General features: G+C 47.5%; 1 protein-coding gene across 1 annotated transcript in view; it reads right to left on the reverse strand.

The window, feature by feature from the left end:
* DUSP22 (dual specificity phosphatase 22) overlaps positions 1–6,533 on the reverse strand; it is a 42,033-nt gene extending 35,500 nt beyond the window's left edge. Inside the window, exons 1-2 of the mRNA XM_048938971.1 lie at positions 6,387–6,533; positions 1,149–1,182 (exon numbers count right to left, since the gene is read on the reverse strand). Of these exons, the coding sequence (XP_048794928.1) occupies positions 1,149–1,182; positions 6,387–6,407 (55 nt within the window). The 5' untranslated portion in view covers positions 6,408–6,533. The remainder of the gene's footprint in view (positions 1–1,148; positions 1,183–6,386) is intronic.
* Between the last annotated feature and the right edge of the window lie 4,772 nt (positions 6,534–11,305).

Genomic DNA, 11,305 nt, shown 5'->3' on the forward strand with positions numbered 1-11,305 from the left:
TTAGATCACTATCAACTGGTCTTCGTCCTCTCACTTCCCTTACTGTGGCATGACTCTCACACACAAGCAGCCATTGTACTTGTGTTGGCATCCCAGCGTGGCAAAAGACAGCTCTCAGCTTCACATGTTCCCTGGGCTACTTCTCAGGGCATTCAGCTCTGCTACACAGCAGCAGCAAGCACTGGACCTGGGCAGCAAGGCTGCCTTCTAGAGCATACAGGTTCAGAGTCAGGTAAATGAGATAGCAGTTCAGGCAGAAAATAGTGAAGTTGCAGGTTTTAGTGCAGGGGAGGCAAGGAAGAGGGGAACATAGAAGACATATAGCAGTATCTAAATCCAGTGCAAATTTTGTCCAATCTTAGCAGGTCAGCTACAATATCGGACAGATTGAGAAGGGTATGATACTGCAGAGTCCTGCTTTGTTAGCAGAATGAAACACAGCAAGTATAGCACCTCAACCTCAGAAAGACTGTACAGACACAACTCCTTTATTTCAGAGTAAGGACGGTCAGCTGCAACTGCTGCTAACAGGGGACTTTGAGAACAGGTCATTTATTTGGATGCCTACATAAAGTCTCCTATTTTTTCTAAATATGGTTCTGTGAACAAAAGGTAAACCTCATGCAAAAGGGTAAACAATCAGAGGATCGTACATCTGCAGCACAGGCAGTGCAAGTATCGGTGGTCAGACAGCAATCTGCAGACCTACCAGTCTCGCATGCAGTGATAACAGAACTCTTTGACAGCTGTTACAAATAACCAAAATAAAGAAAGCAATGTGCAGGAGGCACTCTAAGCTTTACTTATAAGGAGGGCTTGCTATAAGCCTTACAAAGAATCTGCCTGGGTCACATGCTTGTCCGCCTAGCACAGGAATCATTTAAGGCAGGCCAATGTTTAGGAATTCCAGCTGAAACATGAACTGAGGAGATGGCATTCATTTTTCTTTTCATAAAAGTACTTGCAGTGCAGCACATGGATGAGAGGGCAAAGAGGTTCTTCTTTAAATGCTGTCAGGTGAATCCAAGAATGAAGCAAGATGAGGTTAAAGCAGCTGCACAGACATCAGAGAACTCCTCCGGCCTGCGAAACAACAGCTAAAGACCCCTGTTAAGCAATCCTAGAAGAAATGATAAAACTAATCTTACCTTTAAAGTTGCCAATGAACAAGCCAGGCAGAATCTGTGAGAAAGAAATATAGTATCAAATATAGATATCTTGTGGTAACACAATTTGACAAAGTTCAATTTGCATACAGGATGGAACATACTACTTCAGCAGACCATTGTCAAATGCAATCTACAGACTGCTGGCAGCATTTTGTGCCTCTTTGCAACCTTCTCAAGCTGCATTACTCTCGATGCACAGCTCTCCAAAAGCTCTCATTGACAGCCAGGGCTGTTAATCATGTGGACTCTCACATAATGGGCGCTCTCCAAGGGTATCAGAAGCCCTGTACAAACATGGAGCGGGCCTCACAACACGTCCCCCCAAGGCACGATAAGAGCACACTTAGTTAAGTAATGACGAAACTTCAAAAAGAGAAGGCAATTTGCCTAAAGTTGCTAAGCGAGCTGGATAAAGCACTGCAACACAAAATCCTGAGGGACTTTTGAAGCACAAAGCCATGCAAGTGGGGGATACAGCACTGCCAGGCTCCTAGCTGGAGGAAATCACTGCACCCAGCCAGTTGCGCATTTACAGAGTGAGAATCGATTAAAGTCTGCGAGTTGCATTTTCCTCTCCCAGATCTGCCCACTCACACCACTGCACCTAGCAGCCTGCACAGGTCTGAGTTAGAGGATTTTCATTAACTCATGAGCACCAAGGTCAAGCCGAGGGCTGGCCCTGTGCATACGCACGGGTAAACACCGCAGTGCTACCCCTCCCAGCTTGGGAACGGCACCAAGGGCATAAAAATAAAACAAGCAGACCAAGCACATGCTTTCTGGCCAAAAATTTCATTTTCTGACACCTGAAAAATCTGACCCACACCCGCATCCTTTGAAGGGAGCAGAACTGTGGCAGTGAGAACACATGATCCACTTTTCTTCGGTGCATGCAAAGCATACCACCAATACAGATATGTCAGCACTGGCTTCTGAAAGCCTTAGCAACACCCATGTGTCATCACAACAGCAGCAACAGATTCTTGAGTGCAGCTATTTAAAGGTAAAACTCCACCCGCTTTGCTTCGTCCAGCAGTCGCCAAGTTCCAAAAGCCATGGCAGGTTCTCATGGAGGATTATCACTCAAGCCTTCCCCTTGCAGCAGCCTGCCTGCTGAAAGGCAACCCAGTGCACCACACCTAGGCCAGCAGGACCCGTGAAATACCTTCAAGTACATCCTAAAGCCGTGGCTTTCCCCAGATATAAAAGCGTTGTGTTCACTATTATTACCTAGCCTCACAAAAACCAGCAAAGCTCCAGTGATGTGCATGCTCTCTTGTAGCTTTGTGCAAGCATTCTTCCCTCCGGGCTCCACTGGGTGATCACAGCATGGCACACTAGCTCTAAAGCAGGGAGCTCAAGTCTGCAATCACCATTAAAGATGGTTGCTCTGGGGTCCTTGCATGCTCTACAGCAAAAGTGAGTCTAGTTAGGAACCAATTTCACCAACCAGGCCACCCCAGCCAACCCTCTTAGCTGACGTTTAAAATACGAATAAACAAAATCACCTTTCTATTCTAAATAGCCTTGCTATCTTAGGCTATCTGCAGCACAAGTCTCAAATCGCATCCCTGCTACAGTACACTACAGCATTTTAGGCTCCAGGACATTATTTCTGCATCAAAAGTGTGCTCTCAAGAGAACATGAAAGCTTAAACTCCAACCATTAAGGCTAGACATTGCAAATTAAAGAGATATCAAGAAACACCAGAGTGATTTAAAATGGAGGCTTTTTAGATTGTTGCCAGCAAAAGCAGAAAAATCCAGAAGTTTGCATTTGCACTGGTGCATTATGAAGCAATGCTGCATGCAAGGTAGAAAATTAGGACACTGTGCAACCAAGGACAGATGTTGCCCCTGTTGTCCTAGTCATTCTAGAAGCAAGAAACATGACTATGGGTGAAAGCTACCTGGAAAGAAGTGAATCTTCATACTGTGCTGACTAATACTTCAGCACTAGACTATGGCTGGGAACTTTCAGCTGTGTCATCTCACACTGCCTTCAGCAACTGCAACTCCAGGCTGTGCACAACGAAGGCCGATGGCTGCCAGGAACGTGCGAGAGAAGGGGTGGGAGTCACAGGAGAAAAACATAAGGTGGTTGTTTTTGTGAACTTTTCAACCACTGCTTTCTGAATAAAAACAGTAGCCTCTTTCTATCATCCGAAACATCGACAAAATGACCATGGACTAAATAACAGAAGACTGCATAACCAACAAGGAGAGCAACGCCTGACTTTGGTCGTATCTCCCATGAGAATGGCTCATGTTCTTCACCGTGCATGACCACAGAGCCCTACCACGGATTGCTAAGACTTCTTACGAGTCCTCTTGGAAAAATACACTTCTCTAAAAAATGGCTTGATGTGTTATTTTGCCACTGTCTTCTGCTCGGACAGGCACTCAGGATAGAGCCATCCAATTCCTTGCCCAACGCTACTTCTAAATGCGTTGGTAAAAATGGGTGCTCTGGAGAAGTTTCATCAGGCTGCAAAAGGCTGCAGGGGGGGAACAGGGTCAGCCTACCTTATCAGCCAGCAAGGGAGCGGGATTTGCTGCTGCTGACATTAAGTGGCACAGCTCTGCTGACTTCCACAGAACTAGGTGCAACTGTCCACACTGATTTGCATTTCTCATGTCTCCTACAACGAACGCAGCTTACCTGCTCTTTTTGTAGCACTAACACTCAACTCGCCCCTTCAGCAGGGTCTGTGTGAATAGCGGGCGTTTAACTGTAACAGGACAAAGGACTAACCCAGGAAAAACTCTCCACTAAGTATGCCGTGCTCACAGACGGCCAAATCTAAGTACCGTGACCTCTACCACTGTTTCAGTCACTAGACTTCAGCTCCTGGAAAACATCTTTGTCATTTTCAACCGCAGACTTCAGTTGACCTTTGAATACGTGTCAAAGTTAGGCATTAATTGCAAAGACAAATAAGGCCACCTTTCCTAAGTCCAATCTCATTACTCATTCTGTACTTAAAAAAACAAAAAAATACATATATATACGTATATGAAAAGTAATAGCAGCCAGGAGATGAGTTTAAAGTCAGTGCAGTCAGTAAACCACGGCTTTTCTCTAAACCGAGTAAGAATAGCATTAAAAACCAATGCTTTAGGTTTAGCTTGGGAAAAATAACAACATTTGGACAGGCTTATGCAAAAATAAACATGGATAATTTTACAGAGGAAAGTAATAATTAAAGATAAATTAATAAATAAAAATGCCAGGCCTCAAGCCTTCCAATCAACACTAATGGCCACATAAAGTCAGTTGCAATTATCACTTGGTATTATATACATCAGTGTCGTGTGACAGAAAAAGAGGAGGGGACCATGCCACTGAGAAAGGCTCAGCATCCAAGAGCAGCAACAGCAGCTGTAGCAGTCTGCAGAGTTTTCCTTTCTATACCCCATTACTGGTATCACCACTAATCCTCTTTCCTTGGCTTCAGTACAGAAATTCTCTAAATGAAATAATCCAGCATTGGATAAACTGCTTGTTTCCTTTTATTGCAAAATACAACTGCCACATACACACAAAAAACCACTTTAGCTGGAAACTAAGGTAATTTGTGTTGACAGATTACTCCAAGCGGAGCAAACCCAACAGCTGATGAGTCCACACCTCTCTTCACCTCTCCGGCTTTCGCTGACTCACAAGATCAAAAGGAACAGATGATCTAGGCGTACATTCTGAAGGTGGCCTGTACCAGACCTGCACACTGGATCCCTGCAAAAATAAACCTGTACCCAGCACGACCATGGCCTCCTTAAAGGAGTCAGCTCCTCCAGATCAATGGAAGTTTCATCCTCATGATTACAGAGGAAAGAGAGAAGAGAAAAACTAACGTGGTGCTCTGCTTGATCTGAGCACTCTGGTTGCAACATACCAGGACAACACATAACAGATGCAGAGTGACCAAATTTCCCTGAGTCATGGACTGTCTGCTCAGGAAGTGCTGAAGCAAGATGCCGAGCAAAGAATGCTCAGGTTGAAGGGGCTGAGAATCCTCTTTCTTCCCCTGGATTGCAACGTTAGCATCCCACATCAAAACACTGAGAGTGGCAGGATAACTTCAAACATTCCTGGAAAAATACTCCCAACGTACCAGCTGTATTTACTGCTCACTGGCCACTTGTAGAGGGCAGCTACAGAGAGGTGGTGGATACCCCATCCCTGGGGACACTCAAGGTCAGGCTGGACAGGGCTCTGAGCAACCTGATCTCACTATAGGTATCCCTGTTCGTTGCGGGGGAGTTGGACTAGATGGCCTTTAAGTACTCCTTCCAACTCAAACGATTCTATGATTCTACCCCCACACTTTAAAACCAAGAGTTGAAGAGAAGGACCAGGGGAGGCGTTACTCCTATCAGTCAGCTGGATTAACCAGCCAGGCCTTCTCCCCGCCTAGATTCTCTTATCCCAAGGTGTCTGCCCACAGGATGAGGGGCACCCCAGGCAAGAGGAGCACCAAGCACCGGGATGTTCACCAGCCCGACCGATGGCAGCATGGAGCCGCCACAGCCGCTCAGGTGCCCATCTCCAGCTCTGCTGCTGGCGAGGCCACGCTCAGCGCGAGGCTACTCCCAAAGCGCTCGGAGCAGGATGTTCGACAAGAGGAGATGACTCAACTTCTCTTCCTTGTAGCGGGCCGGTTACCGCACCTCCAAACCTGCCTCAAAACAGAGGCGGAGATGCTGACAGGAATCACAGCTGCCCTTCGACAACCGTACAAGGCGCTAGCGGGGCGAGCGCTGACAACGAGCCCCCGCTGCCCAGAGGCCAACACCCCGAGCGGCGCAGATCCACTCTCCTGCCTCACCGCGAGCTCCACGAGGCTGTCCTGCCCCGCGGGCGGGTGACAGCCGGGACTCGGGGCCGCGCGGGCCGCTCGCGGGGCACCGTGCGGGGAACCCCCGGGCGGGCACGGCCGAAACCGGCCCTCCCTCCCCCACCACCGCCCCGCCGGGGCCGCGGCCGGGCAGGAAGCGCGCCCGGGAGACGCGCGACCGCGTCCCTTCCCCCCGCCCCGCAGGGGAGGGAAAAACAACGAGAAGGAAACCGAGAAAACCCCGAGAGCCGAGGGGAAGCCCTCCCGCCCGCCGCCTTTGTTCCGCGGCCAGGTGCCGCCAGCAGACAAAGGCGGGGAGGCGGCCGCCCCCGCGCACACGCACTCGCCCCGCGGGTCCGAGGCCGACGAGCGGCTTTACCTTGTTCATGCCATTCCCCATGGCTACCCCAGCCGCCCGCCGGCGGCGCGCGGGACCCTCGGCGGCTGCCGGTTAGCGAGCGGCGGGCGGCGGGGCGGAGCGCATGGGGCAGGGCCGGCCGGCGGCGGCCGGGCACGAGCGGACTGTTAACGAGGAGGGCGGCGGGGCGAGGCGCGGCGCATCACCCCCGCCCCGCCGGGCGGGCTTCCGCTCGGCCGCCCCCGGGAGCGGCGAGCCGCGGGGCTGGGCCGCCGGGAACTGCCTCCCGACGCCGCCGCCGCCGCCAAACCCCCCCTCCCCACGTGCGGTACAGCCGCGGCGCGCGGGCCGCCTTGGGGCTTGTAGTCGGGCCGCCTCGCCGCCAGAACTACAGCTCCCGGCCTTCCCCGCAGCGCCGCCCCACCTGTAGCGCCCGGCGGCTGCGCCACGCCGCTGCGGGCGTGGGTGAGCGGTACGGCCGGGGCTGTGAAAAGCTGGGTGGCTCAGGTGCGCGGTTGTGAGAGGAAGCGCGCTGCTGTGTTGTGCGTTTCTGCAAGCATCGGTGTGACATGTGGATAATGTTTTATGTGAATGTTTAAAACGTTGCACTGTAGGCATTTGCACTGTTACTTGCAACCGTTGTTCTTACATAAGTATTATACTAAAACAAAATATGTGCAGTAGCAGAACTACGTGGATCACAGAATCACAGAATGACTCGGGTTGGAAGGCTTAGGCTGCCCAGAGCCCCCTCCAACCTGGCCTTGACCACCTCCATTGATGGGGTGTCCACCACCTCTCTGGGGAACCTGTTCCAGCACCTCACCACTCTCTGAGTAAAAGATTTCTTCCTCAATCTCCCCTCTTTTAGTTTAAAGCCATCCCCCTTTGTCCTGTCACTTACAGAGCATGTAAAACACACCCTCCTTCCTGCTTATAAGCTCCTTTCAGGTACTGGAAGACAGCAGTATGATCTCCCTGGATCTCTCCTCCTGTTACCTGTTCCTCAGAGATGCTCTCCGATGCCATAATACCACCTGTCTGCAGGGCATGCTTCCTCGAGGCCAGATGGTGGAAGGATGAAGAATGGTGGTGCTAAGAGGCACCAATGCCTGTAACTGATGGATGAGCTCTGGAATGAGGGACAGAAAGTGATGGGAACACAAACATAGGGGCAGAGGTTGCCACTGCTCTCAGGGAATGGTGTTACAATCTCCAGCTGCATCTAATCTATTTCCGAGCTGACGGCCACACATCCTCCATGCTACCCTCAGCAACATGAGCGCCTCTGAAGCAGCCCCCAGCACTTCTCTGACCAGTGGAGACCTATCTCAGAGATGTAGGACAGTGGAACCAGCAGTGGCTTGTCATTCAATTGCATCTTCAAAAGCTGGTGCTGTTCCACTGTTCCAGCAGTGACACACTTTAGTTTAGCCATCATTTAGTAAACTGGGACACCTGCCTGGAGATCTAGAATCTTGCCTTCGCACAGCCATGTCATCACCACAGATGCTTAGTTTTAAGGGAAGGTAACATGCTTGATGGCAGCACTACAGGAGGGGCAAAGCTTGTGACAGCTGAATGTCAAGCTGCTTCCAGGCAGGTTTCAGCCAGCACCCATGGCAATGGGTGCTAGCAAGAGGTTTGCTGAGTAATCTTATCCTGACTTTTAAGAGGAAATAAATCACTGTGAGCTGCTGAAGCCAGGCCAGTCTTGTACGTGGGTTGGGTAGACCTGGGAGCACTTCTGAACTACACCTCAACCCATACAAGGATAAGCTCAGAGCTCCTCTGCCTTCCTCGGTTTTTTCTATGGGACTGTATCAGCCTGTTGGTAGGAAGCCCTCTCATGCTTCAACCTAGACTATTTAGAACCCTGGCTTCACTATGGAACATCTCACATACAGCCTCTGGGACTGACCAGCATGTCTGGTCCTGCTGAAGCTCACAGCAGAACACACCTGAATCTCCCCCTTCATGAGTTTATGGTAAATGTCACATCCCTAGGCACAAAAGCATCAGAGCAGCTCTCTGAAAGGCTGGAAGGATAGCTACTGGCTTAATGTATTTCTCTCCTCCTCAGTCCTTCCAAAAAGCATAGTATTCAGCTCTATCACAGATATTAGCTTTAATATTTCATTGGCAAAGCTCTCTAGAATGTAATTTACTCTATTCTTACAACTCAAAATATGACTGAGGTCCAAAGGGTATGAATCACCGCTTGCCATAACAGTTACTAAACCCATTCTGCCTCCTAAGTGAAGGAGTTCTTTGCCAGCAACCCTGGCAAATGCTTTCTGTTCATGAGACAAAAGGATAAGCAATTAACAATATTTCTGATTACTGCAGGCATCTGTGCTGTGCTAAGAGGTTTGTGATAGCTGGAAACCCCTGTGCTCAATATGCTGAAAGTCTTGTAAGGTCACTTCCATTATCCAAAAAATGGTGGTATTTCTGTCCTTTGCAAAGAGGGCAAGGCATGTGAAATTGCTACATTCACTTAGGCAATGCAGATGGAATACCAGTACATCTTGCTTAGTCATCTGACATTTTTTCTGAATGGGAAGGGTCATGCAGTCTTCTCTGTTTTGCTTTCAAGTTTCACGACTCCCTTCAGCCTGCAGTGCTTTCCATTAGTAGAATTTCATTGCATGTGTATATATTTCTACTGCGAAAGAGCAAAAATCAGAGTGGGAGAGTGTAACATACCAAGATTCAAAAGCAGTGGGAGCAAAAGCATTTATCATGATGTATACATTATCTACTTCTCTTCCCCAGCATTCTAGAGGGGTAATCCTGATATTGTTGCCAGATTTGTCTCTCCTGCCAATTATTCCATAAACTGATTGTTCTAATTCTTCACTGTTGTTTAAGAAATTATCACATAATCCTTGGTGTTCATTCTGCAGGTCTGAATCAACATACAGCTGTTCAGTGACGGCCCTTCCTCATGCTATTCCTTGAGCTTAATATCTGCTTTGTTTTTAATGCTTTGAAAGTCCTATTTAAAAAGTAAGCTTTTCCTAGATGATTGGACTGGATGAATAAACCAACTTGCAAATAAGAGCAAAAAGCTCTCGACAAATCTCATAGCTTTCAGTATCACTGAAAAGAAACATCATTTAGAATCACAAATCCTGAAGATCTGGGATTTTTCTACCACTCCGTGATCTGAGGATGGTAAACTGAGTAAACTCTACTTCTTGACTTGCAGGCAAGTGCTATCTGGTGATGCAAAGAGTTCAGCAGCAATGATCATCTTCTTTGTATATATCTGAAAACTAACAAACAGGAGTGAACTGGTACTGAAACTAAGCCTTCTTAAATTAAAAATAAGACAAAACTTCTGCCTCGACAGTACGTAGAGTTTGCTATGTTGAAAAGAAAAAAAACAGCAGAGTAAATACTCTCTTCTTATGTTTTGGTTTTACTTTCTGTAAACCCTGGATTGCTGAGCTCGCAGTTCAGCCATGGGCAGGAGGCATCTCAGCTATCCATGATCTGCCAGGAACTGATAAGACCTGGGTTGGGTTCCCCTGAAGTGGCGTCACAGCTCAGTTCTCAGAGGTGGCAAGAAGAGAGATAAAAGGGATGGCTAATTGGAAATAGTCCGTTTTCCTCCCAGATGGGCTGATTTGACAGGAAGGAACTGTTTCATCAGAAATAAACAACACAGAACTTTAACATTCATAAATAGCACTGGTCTTGTTTTCTACATGTGCTGAGAGGGGGTGTTCAGTAGAAGGAAAAGAGCGAGGAAGACTCTTTGCCTCTACTTTGAAAACTTCTACTTGGTAATTGTGCTTATGAACATTGCTAAAGCATTTTAGAGCTGTTTTACTGGATAGAAAGGATGGCCTCCTGATTTACTGCCATGTATCCCCAGAGCAGAATTCATTCATCATTTTATAAATTCCGTCTTACGTCTAAATTTGGCTTCTATTATGTCACTGTGAAAATGCAGTAACTCCCATCAAAAACAATGGTGTGGCAGAATATTTTACATACTGAAACTGAAGGGAGTTGACACTGTGGCTTGCTTCAGCAAAACTCAGCTTTCGGAAGCTGCTTGCAACAAGCAGAGTAGCTGGGAGCCCATAGTCTCCTGCTGCCTCACTCTCCTCTTCCCACCCCTTCCATTAATGGACAACACCAACAGAATATGGAGTGTGCCAGGATGGAAGGGCTGAGCCAGCAGATGAGGCCAAAGTGGCACAAAGGAGGGTTTTGTGGAAGGCAGGTCTCCCAAAAAGGGAACTGGTGATTCAAACAGGAAGAACAACGCTAGACAATGGCTGAGAAATCTGTACAAGATCATTTAGATGTAGGTCAGCTGCCATGACAACTGTGTACAAAATTACAGCACTTCTGTGCCTCTGAACCCGCCAGCAGTCACTTTGTTAGTACGTACTTAAGGCTTTAATAAGAGTTATTCCAGCTTAATAATGAGGGATTGCAAACAAAATGTCAATATTGGGATTGCTGTTGGCCTAAACATTTAGAAGACAGAACAAGGAAAAAAATAACAAGCCTTGAAAACTCTGGTTTCACTAACTGGTTAAAATATACGTAATTTCTAAATCTTTAAAGCAGCTATCTCATACTGCTTTGACTTTGTTCCATATATTTACCTCGTCAACTTAACACTTTCACCTCCAATGCTTATATAAGAAAGAAACTGGTCCTAGCAGGCCTCGTTATTTTTCATTGTGAGATGTTAAAAAAAGAGTACAACATTTTTATATCAATCCAGGATTTTTATTCTTTTTTTTTTTTTTTTTTTTTGTAAGGAGTAAAATATTTGATCCCTAAAAGCAAAAGTCATAATTCAGTAGGAACAAGGCAATCAAAAGTGTATTGCGTGACACGTGCATATTATTGGTTACTAAGAATAGTTAATTGCTGAGTGTGAATGAACATATCCAAACACATTTCTTTGA

Source organism: Lagopus muta, chromosome 3 (genome assembly GCF_023343835.1).
Source record: "Lagopus muta isolate bLagMut1 chromosome 3, bLagMut1 primary, whole genome shotgun sequence".
Taxonomy (NCBI): Eukaryota; Metazoa; Chordata; class Aves; order Galliformes; family Phasianidae; genus Lagopus; species Lagopus muta.